At 36.4% G+C, this 20,921-nt stretch overlaps 1 protein-coding gene across 10 annotated transcripts in view; it reads left to right on the top strand.

Annotated features, from left to right (window-relative positions):
- DMD (dystrophin) overlaps positions 1-20,921 on the top strand; it is a 1,245,415-nt gene that overhangs the window by 867,353 nt on the left and 357,141 nt on the right. For all 10 annotated transcript variants that reach the window (XM_082770266.1, XM_082770264.1, XM_082770258.1 and 7 more), the window contains 2 exons: positions 1,203-1,304; positions 8,963-9,071. In XM_082770266.1, coding sequence (XP_082626392.1) covers positions 1,203-1,304; positions 8,963-9,071 — 211 coding nt within the window. The remainder of the gene's footprint in view (positions 1-1,202; positions 1,305-8,962; positions 9,072-20,921) is intronic.

The raw sequence follows: 20,921 nt of genomic DNA, 5'->3' as shown, positions 1-20,921 counted from the left end.
CCCTTGCTGAGACTTAAAATGACACAGATTTCAACAAAGTCATTGCAGAGAGAATAATAGCAGATTTCCAATAATGAAATGACGTGTTGCATCAGATAGTGACAAGCCTGGCATACAATCTTGTCTGCTCTCACATTAATGTTAACTGAGATTGTGGACAGAAAATAAGGTTAGATAGATGGGACAAGGTAATCAAGCTATAGGGGGGGAAAAAAAAAAAAAAGATGGGAGAAAAATGTAGACAGGAAAACCAAACCAACCACTTAATTTACATTTCTCAGATAACTATGGGATTTTTGCCTACCTGTTTTTGCTTATGTTACTTCTTATTACTTGCAAACTGAAAATAATATAAATTTTGGACTTCCAGACACAGTTTATCTGTTGCTACACTTTTCAGTGATTTTTGCTTTTAACCATTGCATGTAGTGCTCCACCAAATATGTATGTAGTTAAGACTTGACAAAATGGAGACTGTGTATGGTGGGAAGGGTTTCTTGGAGTTGCCATATGTTAGCAAGTGGATGACACCTCTCCAGATTAAAAAAGAAAAATTGCTAGAGAATATGATGTTGCTAATTCAGTAGGGTATCATTGGTGCCTCTCTGTACCTTTAGAAACTGTCACTACTACAATGCTTTGTTTTGAATTTGCATGTATGGATGCTTTGCTACCTGTGTAGTAGTTTACTAGAACTAATATTAGTTCACTATTAATATTATTAGTATTTCTAAATTAAACAGCATCTTTGCATCTCATGATACGGTTTTTAGGCCATGTATTATAGGAACAAAATATGCACTAGTGCGCTTTAAAGCTGCTGTTAATATAAAGTAGACAAAAGGGCTGAGCTGCTTAAATGAGATTTCTCATGCCTGTCTTTCTCAGTATGAATTTTTGTCAGCTTTGTAATAGCTTTATCAAAACTTTCAGGAGGAAGGGACCTATCACTGTTTATTTTGTTAGCATTAGTCTTTTCCACCCCTCTTTCCATTTTTTATTTATGTATTTTTTATTTTTTTTTTTCCCTCTGGTGACCCTTTTTATCTTCAGTTGCTACTGTCTGTAAGTTTTCCCAGAAACAAGTCCTGAGCAGAAACAAATTTACTGGTGGTTTACAGCCTCCCATAGAGCTTTAGGATTTTTCAGTCTCATTGCGTATGCTATGGTTAATCTACACTGCATGTGTTTTTATCTTTCAGGAAACTGAAGCAGCAGTGCAGGCTAAACAGCCGAATGTGGAAGAGGTTTTGTCTAAAGGGTGTCATTTATATAAGGAAAAACCAGCCACTCATCCAGTAAAGGTAATGAAGCAACCTTTAGCAATATCCATTACTGTGTAATGGGTTATGCTTCCCCTGTTGTACACTTGTCCTTGATGTGCTCTGTTTAAAATCAATGAAAGAACTTGGCAAAGAGCATTTGTTCTGTTCTGTGACAGCATAGCCAGGAACAATGTAATGTTCCCAGCTAGAATTTTTTTTGCATGTTGTGATGAGATTCTTTTATTTGACATTAAGTTTGTTTTACTTATTCAAGAGTAATTGAACAGTGAAACCAAATTTAAATTTATTATGCTTAGTTAATGGTATCAAATGAAGTCTTTTTATTTAGTTTATTTCTTATTATTTATTTATTATTTCAAATTACACTTCCAGAATTCTGCCAATTAAAAAAAAATGATTTTTTTTAATTTTTTTTTTGTAGACAAGGTAAGAGTCAGATCAGAAAGGGGGCCCTTTGCTTTACATTTTTCACATTATGAAATAAAAAAGAGATGGCAATATCGAACTTTACCACTCATTTTATCTTTGCCACAATTCATGTAGAATGACTTCTTGATTTTGTCTTGAAGCAGACGATGTGTTTTTAAGAAGGCTGATCCCTCCCAACCTTTTTCTTTTAAAAATAGAAACAGAATTCTTTTCCCAGCACAGAAATCAGTTTGAAGCGAATATTTTACACTTAGTTTCATAAAGATTATATAGAACTTCATGGAGACTTAGAGTATCATCTACTGTCCTGTAGAATCATGAAGCAGGAAATAATATGAAAGCAACCTCCATGGCCAGCTACTTCTTAAAATACTTAAATACTTCTTAAAAACTTCTTAAAATCAAACTCCTAGTAAGATCACTACTATATGAACCAGAGCGTGATCTGGTTTCTGGTTTTATAACTTCTAGTAAAGGATCTGTGGACATGATGATTAAGAGTTACCAAAACTGTAATAGGGGCTTATTGATTACATAAATATCTCTTACAATTGCTTCTGACTGGACAGAGATAGTAATTTTTATACTTAGAGCTTTTCCAAACCTACATTCTTCAATAACCTCATTTTATAGAAAGGTTTCCTCACAAAGTTAAGATGTCTGTAGGTAACATTGAATTTCTTTTTTGCTACAGTGAATTTCTTGTTTTTCCATCTGTATTTAGTCACATGAAGTATTATTTTGCTACTTTTACAAAATCTCCTCTAATATATGTAAATCCCACCAGTTGATCTCCATTCACAGGAGCACATGAACACACTTTTTTCCATTTTAGAAACTAATTTAAGCATTTTTTTTTCTTTCTTTTTTCCTGAGCAGTATTCCTTATTTTTTTTTTCCCCTTTGGTATCTAGGTGTTTTATTGTTGTTATTTTTGTGTATGTGTGTGATCAATTCTCCAAAACAGTGAGAAAATACCAAAAGAGGTGAAGTGAAGGTGGCTTAAAAGTAGTATGCTAATAAGAGTGAGCAGAAATGAGGCTTCTGACTCTGGCTTACGTGTTTTCCTTGGCTAATGAAACATTATTGTTGGGGAAAAAAAAAAAAATCCGCACGCCCATGCCTTAGGAATGATGGAACAAAAATCATGCTGCAATAACTACATTTACTCACTTGGTGTAGCTACAGAAGCCATTTTAAGGCCTTTACTCCACATTTTAGGCATAGAAATTGAAACAACTAAAAAAAAAAAAAAAAGAAAGCTGTGCCTGTAAGGAAATTAATAACTATTTGTGGAGTAGTGGATATTTCATTTTTCGTCACTCTGTAATTGGATTTTACTTTTTTTTTCATTACATTGGGTAGTTCAGTTAATTGAACAACCTGTGAAGTTAATTTCTGGTTCACCGTCTTATACAGTAAGTAATAAAACAGTGAATATATACTGTCAGGGCTGTAGAATTGCGTTCTTGATGAGGTAGGTTTCCTTAAGCTTTCCCCCATTTCCACTGCAATCATCTTCTGCCATCATTCTTAATGAGTAACTTCCAGCACTGTTTGCTATATTTATGTTCTAATGTAGAGTTTTTAGCCCAAGTCAAAATAATTTTCTATGCAAAAGGTATTTTGTAGTAGCAGAAAGTATTCGTACTTAGATTATGGTGTTTTTGAAAAGGTATTAGTGAAATTGCAAAGTTAAGCACTCAAATTTACACAAATTTTTGAATTGAAGTTGTTTTGGTGGCCTTGTTTTAGGCTGAATACTACCTAATTCTGCATAGAATATGGAGAGCACTCACACTGTGAACAGTGATTCAGTACTTAAACTCATATTTCTTGTTCAGTTTGTTGCTGCATGCTGCAGTTTTCCTGGGATGTATTCAATTTCTGCTGTGAAGAAAAATGGCTAATTCCTTCATGGACTGTTTCAAAACAGTTATCACAGTGGTGTCTAAGTGCTTCCTAAACATTGCTTTATTTTAGAAATTTATTTCAGGAATGAAAGAGAAAAAACAAAAACCAATTGGGTCATAGTACTAGACACTAACTTAAAATATATATACATATTGCAGTTTTCTTAACTTGTGACATTACACATAGGCATACCAGAAAATCCAATACAATTTCCCAGATAATTATGACAAAAATGTGAGAATTAACTTGAGACTAGTTTGTGTTTCAAGCATATAAAATATTTGATCTGATTTATTTTATTTATTTATTTTTCTCAGATCTAATTAACTCCCATGCAACAGTGGAGTAGTTTTACCTATGTTTATGTTTGGGGGCTGAGGCACAAAGATACTGACATTAAATGTAGCAGATACTTCTATATATCAAATTTGAAACACCGACAGCCAGATTTTTCAACATCATATTATCTAACATTTTATGTGATAAATGCACAGTTTTCATAATTTCAGTTGCAGCTGGGATTACTCAAGAATTCTGGAAATAAATGTCAATGCCTAATGTTGAAGTTATAGAGGAAAAAAAAAATAATATTAATAAAAAAGATAAAATTATATGGCCTCTTTAAAAGCATCAATTATTTGCATAGCATTGCTTGACAACTTTGTAAAGTATTTAGTTTCCTGAAGAAGCCTTTTCCTGGCTTTCTTTTTTTCTGTCTTAGTTCACCACTGCAAGCTTCTCCTGTGCTAGAAAACTGTGTGTGTCTGGAAATTAAACATACTAATGCAGTTACATGTATTGGGTCTGGATTAATGTTCATAGTTGGCTTTAGCATTTCTTAATGCTTTGCAGTTAATTTTTGCAACCTTTGTATTATACTCTAGTTGTGGTGTTTTGAATATAAATTGAACCTCATGGCTTTATATTGTCATGTAATTAAACTGAGGGTAGAATTCCTGAAATCCACTCTACCTCTCAAGCTCCTGAGGAAGCTGATGTCATTTACTATTTCACATCTCTAGTAGCGCTATCTGTTGCCAGTCTCTGTGTCCCATTCCTACACTTCTGTTCTTTCCTACTCAGGATCACATCACAGAAGTTGACTCAATTTGTCTTTATGTTGCATCCTGTTCTTACAGACAAAATTAAGCTTAAATGTGCATTTACTGGTATAATGGTCTTTGAACCATATCAGTATATCATGTGTTAGTTTTGTAGTGTTGGTCCATTAGTTGGAGGAAACTGTTAAATTTATGTTCCACCATGAAATTCAGGTGATCAGATGAGAGGCACATATGTTTCTTTCTTAGCTTTAAGTTTAAAGTTTAAAGATCTTTAATTGCTGGGTCTTTAACAGAAAAATACTGACAGGAATAACTGTGTAAAATCGTTCTAAAAAGTTAAAAATAAAATAAAATAAAATAAAATAAAATAAAATAAAATAAAATAAAATAAAATAAAATAAAATAAAATAAAATAAAATAAAGGAGTGTGTGAAATACCCAGAATAGAGATTTCCTTATTTAAGTATAAAACAAACACTATTAGTTATTTACGTTGTAAAAATAGGTTACCAAAAACTGGTAACTTCACACCACAGAAATAACTAATTGTTTCCATAACCGTGTTTATAATTTCTGTAATTCTCTTTTGTCATTTTACAAGAGGTGTGATGTGGGGTATTGATATATTTTAAAGTAAAAGGATTTCTTACTCTATGTTTTTGAAGAAAATAAAAATAACAAAACTGTATACCAATCCCTGCTTCAAGCCACTTCCTTCCTTTCTCCTCTCTACCCTAAAGAATTATTAAGCCGAAGAAGACAGTCTACCAGTATTAATTCATGAGACAAGACCTGAGAAGTGGTAACACCAGTAGTTATTTTCTGTTCCATTAATCACAGCCATGGATTTTTAAATTTTCATACCAGGTTTTCTTTTTTTTTTTTTTTGGATCTAGATTTTTTAAATCTATCTAACTTTTTCAAACAGTAATTCTTGTAAAAAGTGTCATTTTTACTTCATCAAAGAATATTGTTCAAGTCCTTATTGTAAGTAATAGGCAGATACAGAAGTAATAGGCTGCTAAACACTGATGTGTTGAATATGTATTCCATTTGAAACTTGTCCAGACATATTATTTTTTTATAGAGGAGATGATTATGAACTCTATTTGCATTAGAAATTTTCTGTGCCCTTCAGTGGGAAGCCATGAGGGTGAAGCCAGCAGTTGTTTCCTAGGATTAAAGTTTGTCTGTCCTCAAATGTGTTGATTTTGAATTTGTGAATCACAATAGTTACAAAAGCTAAATATCTGATTAGTTGAAAATGTAGAGAATGATTAGTCATAGAATTTTGGGTAAGACCTTAATAATATTGCTTTATTAACATAAAGTATACATCTTATGTTATAGTTAACTCTCTGAAATAATAAGTATATTTTCACACCTTCACAAAGCATACCAAAAGCAACGATACAGGACTTGGAATACAGGACTATAAATATACTCTTGGAGGCAAATAAAATCTTAGTATAAGCTGATTGATTCGAGAATCAAAAATGGGATAGGATACATGATCCTTTAAGCACTGACAGTTTAATAACCGTATCCATTATTATCTGTGAAGTGGATTTCATGCTTTTGAAATGCATTTCTTTAAAGTAACATTTACATGGACAGGGAGGGAAAGGTTACTGGGGGTTACTGCTGGTGACAGTGGCAATAGAAAGAATATAAACCCCAATCTTATCTCATCAGTAACAGCACTTGTAGAGATCAGTTTAATCAGGAAATGATTTTTGTAGCAAAAGAAGAGTTCCAGTCCCTTGTCTTGGCACTCCATTTCTCCTTTCCCATCATGTTGTTGGGTGGGAGTGTAAGTAGTGGGGAAAGGAAGAGGGAGGACATAAGGAATACCTGTAGTTTCATTGTCCTCAGTCTTGCATTTAAAATACTACATCACTTCTCTCTCTGAATATGCCTATCTAGTTTTAGTGCTGTCAACGAGATTAGTTCATGTATGAATGTTAACATCACTTAAACTGCACTGGGGCTGACATTTAAAGGAAATCAATAAATCAATAAAAGTGTTCCTCAAGGTAACATATTTTGATGTTAATACTTGTCACCAAAACTCTAGAGCTTCAATTACAGCAAAACTGTTGTGCTCAAAGAAGTGAACACTTTAATGCACGTATGCTAATTTATGGCAGATGCAAGATTGGATCAAACCATAATTGTGATAGAAGAGTTTGGAACAAGCTACTCTCTTATCAGTGGTATGGATGTTGCCTATATTTTGTCATTGCTGGAAACAAATTCCTGGCTCATATCCACATGAATGAATGAAGCAGCTACTCACAGTGAGGACCAATATTATATTTATAACGTTCATATCTCTTTTCTGAGTTACTGTGGATATATGGTAAAATGAAGCCGGTGATAGAGTAATCCTCCCAGCTTTTATTTTTAAGGGCTCTCTGCTACTATTGAATCAATAGATACTGGAGCAGTTCTCTGCATTTTTTAAACTCTGGATGGAGGCTCTTCTGGAGGACAGTAGAAAAAAGTCATAAAAAGTCATGGTCCAGAGTGTGTGTCCGTGGTCCCATAATCCACACAGAAATAAGATGTATCATTGTGAATTATCATATAATAAGTTGCATTTATCATGCACACCTGATTGCTTTTTCTGTGTAGTTGTCATAGTCTATTATCAAGGAATCTCTGGTATTCCTGACTTTTGATTTTACCCTTAATGCAATTTTTAAGCTATTCTTGCAAATTGAAAGGTGTGGGGTTTTTTTGTTTGTTTGTTTGTTTTTAATTATTATTAATTTATTTTTATTTTGTAGTGCAGAATTGTATTCATTCTCTACTGTCCTGTCAAAAAGCATTTATGCAAAAAGCTGTTCAGGTAATGCCAAGTAATATTCTAGCCTCTACTGGTGACAGATATAAAAGAACTTTGCAGGTTTAGAGTACTTATGGCAAAGCTTAAGGCAAATTCTATAAATGCTCTCCCAAGGCATCAGAATATAAAACTGTGCAATTTGAGTGTGTGCGTGCGTGCATGAATGTGTCAGTTTAATGCATATTGTACCCTACCCCTGTCCTACTGACCCCTGGTCTTGTTAGATTCAAGGTAATTAAACGTCTTTCTTAATAGGCATCCTGACTGGTTTGTTATTCAAGCTATATATCTAATTGTGACTAGGACATAAGAATACTGAAAGCACCCCTGAGTGGCATTGGTATACTGGACTGCTTTCTGTGTAATCAGGGAGCAACTAAAAAAAAAAAAAAAAAGTCTTCATTTTAAGAGTTTAGAGATGCCAGTGTATAATTAACATGCTTCATTCTACTTTGCAGTCCCTAGAGCAAGGAAGAAAGAGGGGTAGAAACATCATTTTCAAGTCTAAATGTCTCTTAGGGTTATCTGAGGACTGCTGTAATTCACACTCCAGACTTTCACTTAGGTTTTGTTTAAAAGTAGCAGTTTAGCCATTACTGTGTGCCCACACTAAAGTTTACGATTCCCTGAGGTCTCCTAAGACTTTTTTTTTTTTTTTTTTTTTGGAATAAGTGGAAGAATATGTGCTGCATTTGATATTCCAAATTGCATGGATTTTACTGATATGTTTTTAAATGCACAGTTCACCTCCCCATTTGAAAACGGGTGTCTTGGGTTCATGGTAAATAAAAAAAATATATATTAAAATTCTACTGTATGTTAAAGAGGAAGTCATCCTGTTCCCTAAGGCCTAGGGAACCCCAAGGTTCCCTATGTTCATCAGGGAGCAGTGCAGTCCAGCTGCTTGCTGGGGGCTAGGAACCAAGGGTCTCCCTAGGTTCCTAGGGAGCCTGTTCTGCCACCCCCAGCTGAAGAGCAGGGAAGGATGGGGTCTGCCCATGGAGTGGGGTCAGGATCAGGCCTGGTGAGAGGAACCAGAGTCAGACATAGCCCCAGCTGGGTGGGCAAGGCCATGGGAATGGGAAGGGGCTGAGTTTGATTGGGGCATCAGTCAGGGTCTGGCAGTTGTGCTGTTGGCCGTCAGCAACGGCAGCCAAACTTCTAGGAGGAAAGATGCTCTCAGGACCCTGACACCATGAAGCTCTTTTGCAGCCCAAAAGGGGTGTAGTCAATTCTTCCCTCTCTCCTATTTGTGAAAGTTTATTGCTGTTTCTACATGTGTTGTTTTGTTTTGCTTTCGTTTGTTTGTTTGTTTTTTAATTCAGGTGGTCCATCAGATGGGAAAAAAAAAAAAAAAAAGGGAAATTTAAATTAATCTATGCTTTACAAATTTAATGTATTTTTATCTTCTGTTCTAGAAAAAAATAGAAGACTTGAATGCTGACTGGAAAGCAATAAACCACTTAATTCGACAACTAAAGGAAAAGCCAGCATTAGGAGTGCCTGGCCTTTTCTCTCCAGGTGTCTGTAAGTGCTTCAATATGTACATCTTTTCAGATTAGTTACAAATCACACAGTTAAAGTGAAAATGGGTTGAGACAGTCTTAATTCTTCATGCATCCATACAAATTTCAGCTTCAGCTTGTAAATGGGAGGTATGTTGTTATGGCATTCAACTTGTTTTACATTATTTCTATTTCATGTAATGTGTAGCAGAAGACAAATTATGTTATAGATTTGATGAAATGATCGCAGCATGCTTTTCAAATTACTACAGTTTCAAAGTCTTGTGTCATTATTCTATGAAGAGATGATGACTTTCTACATGTATTCATGGAGAAAATACTATGGAAGGAGAAGGTTTAAATTGAAATATAATAATGGGACAGGCCAAATGTGTGTGAATTTGTTGCAGAACAAAATTCTTAAAATACATTTTATATTTGTGAGGCCAATGAAGTTGCACTGTTTCAAGACAAAGCATGAACATTCATAGAAGTTGTATGATAACATGGTAGAAGTAACTCTGGAGTTAAACATTATGTCTGTGATATAATTTGTGGGTGTCTTGAGTTCATGAGTACAAAAGAGACCTTTTATCCATTTCATTTAAATTGTTTGATAAAATTTTTATTATATTTTTTGTAATATTATTTTGTACCTGCTGGTTCTTTGCAAGAGCTACAAACTCACTTTTATCTCCATGATACATTGATTTTTTCCCTTCTGCCTTGCTTTGAAATATATTAATTAGGTATGGATCAAAAATAAATATATAATGGAGGCATTGGGCTAAAGTCTGAGTTTCTAAAGTCTCTAAGATTCTTTACTTGATATTAAACTATCTCAGTTGCTTGGCTGAAGAGTGCTTTTCACCTATACAAGTTGCAAAGGGGATCTGCTCAGATTTGGGAGAAATGTTTTCTCCTATTAGGTTGCCTGTAATACAGGCTGTGATGCAATTGCAGGAGTCACCTGGGATTTGATTACTTGTAGGATGTTTATCCCTCTTGCTTTTAACATGTTATAACGCGTAGTATGCAAGAAAAAGCTGATACTGGAGAATTTTGTACCTTCTACTAGATATTCTAGGATAGCAAAGCAGGAAATGTGTTTTGCAGGGGAGTAAATAATTACACCACCTAGAAAGAATCCAGAATATCCACTGAGACAGTCCAACTTCTGTCAGAATTGTGTATCTTATTTCAAACAAAACAGATGTCTTGCTGATGGCCTATTCAATGTTATCAAATAGGAGCTATCATTTACATTTAGCTGTTTAGAACTGCCATGGTTCCAGTGGTGATCTTTTAGATTTTCTAAAAAGGGCTAAATACTACTAGTATTTATTTATTTGTTTATTTTCTAACTGATAATACAGCAGCATCCTTGCTTTACAAGACTTTGTTCTAAGGGATGCTGTGGAAATTTGTTTAATGACATGGGAGAACTGAAAGAGATGTGTAATCAATTCTTGTTGTGCTGGGTCACTAAACTTGCTGTGTCAGTTTTGCATGTCAGCAGGTTATGTCAGCTTCCGGGGAGAGGGAGTGCTTGTGAATTTGCTGTTTCAAAGGAAATGGTAATAACTGAACAACGGAGAGAACACAGAATAGTAGCACAACACTTAATATAGTAGTTTCTATATTAACTAATCTTTAGCTGATGAATTGCAAAATTACTCATTTACCTTAATTCTAGATGTAGGCTTTGACTACTGATGTTTCTGAGACTCAGCAGATGGAATTATACATGCAGAAAATGAAATCACTGGTGTTCTGTAAAGGATTAGGCAGGAAGTAAGATTGATTTCCTTTCTAGTGCCAAGAACACTAAAAATTTGAACCTGTGCTTGTCACACTAATTCATAATTTTTCTTTATTTGGGTCAGTTTACTGCAATAGCATCATTATATATGTATCATCATAAAACTGTACAGTTCAGAAGGGACCTATGAAGACATCTTTTCCTCTTGTTCAAAGCAGGGTCAATTAGAACAGGTTGCTCAGGGTCATGTCCAGTCAGGTTTTGAAGACAGGTTTTCTCCTCCTCAGGAAGTTATAGAGAGCAATGAGGTCACTTTTTAGCGTTTTTTTCTCCAGACTAGGGAACCCAAGTGACCTTAGTCTCTCCTCACAGGGCATGCCTTCCTGTTACCAGCTTTGTTGCTATCCTCTGGACACTTTCAAGTATGTTAACATCCTTTTAATAATATGAAGTACGGAGCTGCGCACAATATTCAGAGTATTCAGGAACATCACCTCTTTTGACCAGCTAGCTATGTTGTGCTTAATGCTAGGGCACACTGCTGGCTTATGTTGGTCAAGGGAGGTGATTCTCCCTCTCTGCTCTGCTGTTGTGAGACCCTACCTGGAGCATTGTATTCAGCTCTGGGGCCTGGAGCCGGAGAACATGTACATGGAGAACATTGACATATTAGAACAAGTCCAGAGAAGGCCACCAAGATGATCAATGGGCTGGAGCACCTCTTATGTGCTGAGAGAATTGGGGTTGTTCAACCTGGAGAAGAGAAGATTCCTTGGTGACCTTATAGTGACCTTCCAGTACCTGAAGGGGGCCTACAGAAAAGCAGGAGAGGGACTCCTTGCCAGGGGGTGTAGTGATAGGACAAGGAGAAGTGGATTTAAAATAAAAGAGGGTAGGTTTATATTAGATATAAGGCAGAAATTATTTACTCTGAGGGTGGTGAGGCACTCACACAGGTTGGCCAGAGAAGCTGTGGATGCCCCATCCCTGTAAGTGTTCAAGGCCAGGTTGGATTGGCCTTTGAACAACCTGTCCTACTGGAAGGTGTCCCTACTCATGGCAGGAGAGTTGGAACTAGATTGTCTTTAAGATTATTTAGATCCCAATCCAAGCCACTCTGTGATTCTACTGTCAGTCTGCATCCCCGAATCCCTTTCTGCTGAGCTGCTCTCCAACCACTCATCTCCCAGTCTGTACCTGTATCTGGCATTACTCCATCCCAGGTGCAGAACCTGGCATTTTCCTTTGTTGAATGAATAATGTGATCAATGTGAACTGCCTGAAACACCACAGGTGGGGATATTCACCTTCTGTCTGCAGTTAAAACAGTGAGAAGCCTGAACGTTAGCACTAGTCTTTGGAAAGAGGCCTCCCTGCCACCCTTTCTCTCCAAACTCATGACTCATAGAGTTATTGTTTTCCTTGCACTATGATGTCAGGAAAAATATTCTCAAAGAAGTAAAATTGAAGCCTCCCCACATCCAAATGCTTTCATTTGAGGTCATTTTAAAAGAATGATGCATAAAATGATTTTGGAAGGACTTTGTGAAGCAATGGAGTTATCTCCTGTTGATAATTACTTGTTTCCTGGTCCTATAGAGACTTCTGTGGCCATCAGAATTTAATAATGTTGATATCTGTTCTTCTGAGACCAGGGAATGAAGATGTAATTGGCTAACCTCTAATACCCCGTCAGGTGTCATTTTGTCTAGTCTGGCTACAAGAACTCAGCCAGAGGGTCTTACTAAATATACCATCTGGTGGATATAATAGAGGGAAAGGACCCTTTGTTAATTATTTCTAGGTCTGTGTGTTTGAGCTTGTTTGGCAGAATAAGTACTAAAACTATTCTTGATATTCCACCAGGCCAGTGTGCCCTTGGGCATAATGAACAAGAACTACTCTTCCAGCTAGGAAAATGTACTTAGCTGAGAGGTACATTCAAAACCTTAGCAAAAATTGACTTCCAAGACAGGATGATTCAGGAAGGAAATCACAGTTACTATCTGTACTTGACATTACAACATGAAATTGTGTCAACATCTCTATCCATATAACTGATGAGTTGCTTAGCTAGCAGTTTGAAAACATTTTAAGTGGAGAGAAATGCAATTTTAGAATGTGCGTTTATAGGACAAATTTTAACACTATCTTTAGCATTCATACAAATTATTTTGTACTGAACTGCTACTTTGGTAGTTATTTAAAAAGTTATGTAAAGTTATATAGGGCTTTGTAAAACCATGTGGCATGGGAGACATTCCTAACTTTGTTCTTGAGGAAGACATTTTTCAATCAAGTAAGGTGTTAGGGGGAAATTATGGCCACTTTTGTCTAGAGTTATACTTGAAAATACAGTTTCTTAAAAGGATATGTTTTTATTCTAAGTTATGCTTTACTTGAAGATAAGGAAACCTCAAAAATGATAGAATTTAAACATTTGAAAATACTTGGTCAGCTGATTTTACATTACATATACAGTTAATATAACTGAGAGTGCTACTTTATATTGTTATTCTTGCAGTTTAATTTATTTGATGTCCTTGTATATAGTTGGTTTCACTTTTTCCCTGAATTTTTTGTCAAGTTTTTGTCTTGCATGAAATGCCTAATAAATTGAAACAGGAAAGATATGACTGAAATTAAGAAAAAAGTAGAGTGATAGTGTCAATTACAACATTCAAATTATTTAAAAATTAAGTGGAATTCAAGTTATTTGCTTCTTAAAGCTTTACAAGCCAGCAGTCCTTAATGATTTAGAGAATTACTTTCAGAAGGTCTGTTTTAAAAATTGTTTTCACTTTACAGGTTATAGAGGTTAGAGAGGCATATGGCAGAAATACATTATGTGTTGATAATTATTGTATATTCAATACACAAAAAATGAAGAAAGTTTCAGCAGCACTCATTCCACTAGCTTTAGGTGTCCTTCTAATGTGTGTGATCAAATGCATTTTGTGTGTTCCATATAATTTGCTTTGGGGGTATGAGTTGGAGGCTGCAGGCATAGAGCCAAAAACCACAGAGGAGAAGGTTTTTCAGGATTTAGAATGAGTTAGGAAGAATGAAGAGGAGTGTTGCATCAAGCTGAGTCTGTTGAAAGAAAGTTGAGCCATGTTTCTGTTTTCAAGAGACAAAGACAAAAAAGAAAAGGAAAAAAAAAAATGACAACAACCAGCTTTGGGCAAAAATGTACAATAAAAGCTATTTTCTTTTCAGTAGGATTTTATAGCTAATGTGCTCTGAAGCCTTTGTTGTTGTATACATTGAACACAGTGTTTGAGTGAACAGGTATGTTCTAGTTCAAAGCTGTGTTTCCCAGAATTTTCAAATGGTAGATTTAAAAACCTTGTGTGTTTCATTATGTGCACCTGAAAAGATAACAATATGTGTATTTAGAGGGTAAATTAAAAACAAATGTACATCAGATGTTAGAGACTCTGTATTGTTTATAGCAGCTGGCATAGCATAATCGAGACCAAGCAACCCAAAATAATTCCTTGGGGAAGACTGAGCAGTCTAGGAACGTGGTTTTTTTTAGATATGTAAATGGAAAAAGGAGAACTAAAGAATACATAGGGCCGCTCCTTGATAGGGAAGGTCTCCTCACAGACAATGACATAGGCAAAGCAGAGACGCTTAACGCCTTCTTTGCCTCTGTCTTCAATGCCGATGATGGGCTTCGGGACCCAGGGTGCCCTGAGCTGGAGGACCGGGACGGTGGGGATGACAAACTCCCAACTGACCCTGAACGTGTGCGGGATTTGCTACTCCACCTGGATCCCTACAAGTCCATGGGTCCAGATGGGATTCATCCCCGGGTGCTGAAAGAGCTGGCGGACGTCATCGCGGAACCTCTTTCAATTATTTTTCAACGATCCTGGGAATTTGGAGAGGTCCCGGTAGACTGGAAGCTGGCAAATGTTGTGCCAATTTTCAAGAAGGGTCAGAAAGAAGACCCTAGCAATAACAGGCCTGTCAGTCTCACGTCAGTGCCTGGTAAAATCATGGAGAAGTTGGTTCTCGGACTTATTGAGGCACACCTGGGGGACAAAGCAGTCATTGGTCCCAGCCAGCATGGGTTTGTGAAGGGTAGGTCCTGCCTAACTAACCTGATTTCCTTTTATGATAAGATCACCCGTATGGTGGACCAAGGGAAACCAGCTGATGTGATTTTTTTGGACTTCAGCAAGGCTTTTGACACGGTTTCCCATAGGATCCTACTGGACAAAATGTCCACCATACAGCTAAATAAAAACATCATACGATGGGCGAGCAATTGGCTAACGGGCAGGGCCCAAAGGGTTATGGTAAATGGGGCTGCGTCAGGCTGGCGGGCGGTCACCAGTGGGGTCCCTCAAGGCTCCATTTTAGGGCTGGTACTTTTCAATACTTTTATAAACGATCTGGATGTAGGAATAGAGGGTATTTTGAGCAAGTTTGCTGATGACACCAAACTTGGAGGAGTTGTGGACTCAAATGAGGGCGTAAAGGCCTTACAGAGGGATCTGGACAGGTTGGAGAGCTGGGCGATCACCAACCGCATGAAGTTCAATAAGAGCAAGTGCCGGGTCCTGCACCTGGGACGGGGAAACCCTGGCTGCATGTACAGACTGGGCGATGAGACGCTGGAGAGCAGCCTAGAAGAGAGGGATCTGGGGGTCGTGGTAGACAGCAAGTTAAATATGAGCCAGCAGTGTGCCCTGGCAGCCAGGAGGGCCAATCGTGTCCTGGGGTGCATCAAGCACGGCATCGCTAGTAGGTCAAGGGAGGTGATTGTCCCGCTCTACTCTGCGCTGGTGCGGCCTCACCTCCAGTACTGTGTGCAGTTCTGGGCACCACAGTATAAAAAGGACATGAAACTGTTGGAAAGTGTCCAGAGGAGGGCTACAAAGATGGTGAAAGGCCTTGAGGGGAAGACGTACGAGGAACGGCTGAGGTCACTGGGCCTGTTCAGCCTGGAGAAGAGGAGGCTGAGGGGAGACCTCATCACAGTCTACAACTTCCTCGTAAGGGGGTGTCGAGAGGCAGGAGACCTTTTCTCCATTAACACCAGTGACAGGACCCGCGGGAACGGGGTTAAGCTGAGGCAGGGGAAATTTAGGCTGGACGTCAGGAGGGGGTTCTTCACAGAGAGGGTGGTTGCACACTGGAACAGGCTCCCCAGGGAAGTGGTCACTGCACCGAGCCTGTCTGAATTTAAGAAGAGATTGGACTGTGCACTTAGGCACATGGTCTGAACTTTTGGGTAGACCTGTGCGGTGTCAAGAGTTGGACTTGAAGATCCTTAAGGGTCCCTTCCAACTCAGGATATTCTATGATTCTATGATTCTATGATCTACAGTGTTTTCAGTACTAATGCAAACATGTGGGTATTTTAAAAATACATTACACATAGTATTCACCATTTAAAAGAACTATGCTATCAGCTATTAAAATGGTTGTGTGGGGGCCATAGTAGATAATGAATATTGCCGAACCATACTCCATAGAGCTGAAGAGCTAAGAATCCACAGCTTGCATCTGTTTTGACAAGATCTACACTGAGTTTAGAAAGCAGTGCTACTGACAATAGTCCATTTTAGTTAACATTTGTTTTAGGACAATACTAAATGAGATCACTAGCATGGGGGTTGTAACAGAGAGAAATCCAATGATGACCATGTCCAGAATTGTGTAGCTTGATATATTTGTGTGTGCAGAATCTAAAGGCAATGTCTGCTTTTAATATCAGTTATAATTCAGATTAACTCTATGAAATGTTTTACTGAAGCAAAATATAGGAAAGAAAGTGAACAGGGAGCGATGCGGTAAAGTGTCATAGAGAATATCTTGAGTTCTTGAATTGGTGGTGAGCAATAAGAGTAGGCACTTACTTATATCAGTTGGCCTAACAATGATTGATCATTTCAGTGTAAAGTGGGATAGTAAAGGAATGAATCACTGTCTTTACCTTTTCTTTTGGTTGCTCTGTATGGTTGGAGGAAAGAATAAATAATAATTTATATAAGCCATTTTAGGTTGTTTGATTTTTGGTCATTTAACTCTACAGGCTTCTGTAGTAAAGAGGTTCATAGATACCAACCTGAGTTGGCCCTGTTATGTGTTCATCACCATATATCACTTCCCCATTGTGTTCAAGAAAGAAGTTGTCCGATCATTCCATCTGATTTTCATTAAGAAGCTTTTGCACTTCTAACACATGTGCCACATCAAACAAATAGCAATATGGCACAAAACTGAATCTCTTACCATTTGATTGGAGATATTTCAAGGTCAGGACCCAGTTTCACAAGCAGTTCCATTTTTCAATACAGCTGACAACAGACACAAGCTGAAGACAAACTTGTCTAATAAAGCTTTCAGATTCAATTTTCTTTCTGCATATAGCTTCAGGAATCTCTGGAGGTCATTCACAGCATGTACTGCAACACCAACAGGGAGAAGTAATGAAAAGAGTCTAGATAAAAAGCTGACACTATGCCTTCAGAGCTGCGTGAATGAAAACATAATAAGCAAGTTTATAAACACAAATCTCTATGATTCTCTGAATTTCTATCTTGATCTTTATAGCATGTCTTGATGTGAGGATTTGTTCCTGGATTATCTGACAGGTGGAAAAATACATACCAAATATTACTTAAACCACAAAAGAATGATTTAAAACAAAAGAGAGAAGGTTACTACGTTATATTTAACATTCTGTTTCAGGGGTCTCACTACACATAGACACTTTGAAAGTGTCTATGATAAACAGATTTGACAGTATAGTTTACAAAGGGAATGTGAACCTTTATTTTGATTCTTCAGGGCTCCATTGATTAAATAAAACTCTGTGGGTTACTACCTGGAATTTTTATTATACATACACCTATGATGAAATGTAAATCAGAATGTGGAAATAGAAATTGGCTGATTCAGTGTTATTAAAGGCAATATGGAATCTAGATCTTTTTGTTTCTTTTCTGTAACAAGTTGTTGAAAGTGTAGCTGTCAAGATTTGTGACATAAGTAAGAGTAATGCTATCAGTCTTTCAAAGGACATTCACCTACACCCTTTTTGATATATGGTCTTGTATTTTCTTCTGAGGAGCAGGGTTCACAGCTTGTTTTCTTTCATTTAATTTCTTGATCAATAGCGAGTAGAAGCAGGATGTACAGGAATCATTTTGATTAAACTTCATGAAATGTGGATGATACCATCTTGCAGAATTCATCAACATATTATTGATAACCTATACCATATGAGAGCACAGAACTAAGTTATAGATATGGCATTTTTGTTTGTTTACATGTCTCATGTAACATAACTCAGAAAATATTATGTATAATGTTTATTTTTCTCCAGAACACTCTACAGAATACAAGAGGTAGTAAATTTTTTAAAAGTGGCATCAACAGTTTTGCATCATTTTATAGCACAGATAGGTAGAATAAGAATTTGAACTGGTTAATCCCAGAAGATACAGAAAAGTGGTTTCTCAGCTCATTAGAGTTCCTAGCAAAGAAGTATTAAATAGTGGTTTATGCTTTTTTGTTGTTGTTGTTTGTTTGTTTGTTTGCTTTTAAATCAGTCTAACTCTTTCTAGCTTTAGATCACTTTTTTTGTTGTTGTTTTTCATGCTTTAAGCTCATTCTGCTTTTTTTTTTTTTTTTTTTTTCTTTTCTGTTACAGTTGCCTAAATTACTGTGATACCTGACTATCTAGATGGCATGGGCTTGCAAATAGCAGTAATCTCTCCTTTCTGTTTCCTTTTATATAGCGATTAGGCCTATTGGCATTTGCACTATGTGAAAATCTTTTTTATTCACTACAGTAATAGAAAGTGATAGGTTATTCTGCACACAGTTCTTTTGACTTCTGTGTACTTCTTTGTTGGCTTGTCTTTTTAAAGGAGGAAAGCAAGCTAGCTTTTCCTTCTTAAAGGTGTTCATTGCCATGCTGGTCATATCCTACTGAGAAGTGCAGTGGCACTGACTTCCTTCCTAATGTTTCTCCAGTGACTGGCACTGCTGCAGAGTTAAATCTGCTCTACAGAGAAACAGCCAACCAAAGAATATGAGAAAGTGCGTTCACAGGTCATGAGCAGACTGGAGGCCTGATGGAATGAGGAACAAAGCTTATAATTGTTTTTAACCTTTCTGCTCTACTCAGAGGATATGAGATGATAAAAGAAAGTAAGACTTATTTCTTAAACTGTGGAAAGCTAAGATGAGGGAAAAGATGGATAATCTTCTCTACTATTCCAGTCATAAAATTCTTTAGTCCTGTTGTTTATAAGAAACTTGTCACTGAAACAGACTGCTTTCTTCATTTGTGTCAGCATGGACTAGCAGGAAACATAGTGATGGAGATACGCACATTGAGATTTGAAGTACTGGTATTTCCTTCAAGAGTAGATTAGTGGTCAGAGGGCACATAAGTTCCCAAAGACATTTTTTTCCTATGGTCAAATTAGAATAGCTGGAAAAGCAGTAGGCTAGTTTGACCTGAATAAGTATTACATGTATTTTCATGAACTAGTAGTACAAGGCAAGATATTTTAACGTTTCTGATGAAGAAATAACAGAAGGTGCTTGCAGTGATTTAAGGAGTTGTTTTGTCAAAAACAAAGTAGATGTTGCGTTCTCTAGCTTTTAGTGGTTTTTTTTTAGTGGTTTTGAATTGTGCGGAATTTTTCTCTTTAAGAATGAGTACACCTGGAAATTTTTGCATGAATACTGTAACGTTCAGGTATTTGCTAATAAGGCTAACTCTTCAGCACTGATTATTTCAAAGCTTCTTCAGACTGATTTTCATAGGACTATAGAAATTGGAGCTGCTGGCACTATGTATTTTTCCCCTGTATCAAAGAACTAGCTGCTGAAGTTCAGTTACATGACAATAATGGTATACTGGAAATGTAAATTGTTGTCATACAGATTGACGTCCAATTGAAAGCTGCAAACTGAATCAAGGAACTTGTTATTTTTACTGACAAAAGGAATAATGAGAGTTGCCTGCATCATTTGTGACAGATGTTGTCACAACATTTTTTATAAGGCAAGTATGTGACAGTATTTGAAGGAACACCACTACTCCTGTAGTACAAAGTGTTCATTTTCATGAAAATCTTCCATAACGACTGCAATCACTGCTTACTTAAAAGACTCCTGTCTTGTGAGGGGAAAAAAAGAAAAAAAGGTTTTGTAGAGTTTTTGTAGAGGTAGAGATAATGCTGCACTAAAAAAGAAAAAGGCTGTTTTAAAAAAAAAAAAAAGTTTGACTCCTTGACTCTTTGAACTGGAACTCTTCAGACTGCCTAGAAATGATGGTGTGTCTTGCTGTATATTGAGAAAGCTAATTAGGGATGCAGAAATCAATTACCGAAAATATTCAGTGAATAAAAGAAAAAAAAAAAAAAGAAATTTTGTTTCACTATTAAAATATTAATTTAAGTATAGGCAGAAATAAGCAGTTATAGTAAGTAACTTACATTTATAATTAATAAGGGCACTGTTTGTATCAATTCAATCTGCTGCTTCAGACAAAACAGGCTGCAACATTTTCTTCAACCCTTCCTTTAATTAAAAAAAAATTAAGAACCAACCAGGTAATTTTATCCTTAAAAACTAAACGTATACCTAGTCCTTACATGGCAAATATCAGCTCCATTGACTGAACTTTTGAATAGCAGATGATTACTGTTTTACAAATATGTTAGTTTTAGTTTTTAGTATCATAAATTTCTTTGAGAATCCAAATGTTACTACAGTACAGAGTTTGTACTTATGGGAAACAGAGTTTTTTCTGTTTCCCATAAGATTGACTCCCTTGTGCACTGACTTCCTAAGGTTTCCTTTCAAAGGTCTCATGAAAAAGGTTGAAATGTTAATTTCTATATAAAAGGGATATCTGTATTTCATCATTACTTAAGAAAAAAAAAAAGTGCCATCCTGAAGCATGAATATTAATATGCATTGAATGCTTTTGAATTTTTCTTCCTTATCAGACGTAAAATTCTTTATCTAAGATTAATATATTATGAATGAATGAATGAATGTATAAAGCAGCTTAGTCAAAAGTTTGAAGAAAGTGAATGAAGAAAATGAATACTTTTATCCAAAATT

This window comes from Aythya marila, assembly GCF_965140915.1.
Source record: "Aythya marila genome assembly, chromosome: 1".
NCBI classification, from domain to species: Eukaryota; Metazoa; Chordata; class Aves; order Anseriformes; family Anatidae; genus Aythya; species Aythya marila.
This window is presented reverse-complemented; position numbering and strand designations above follow the sequence as displayed.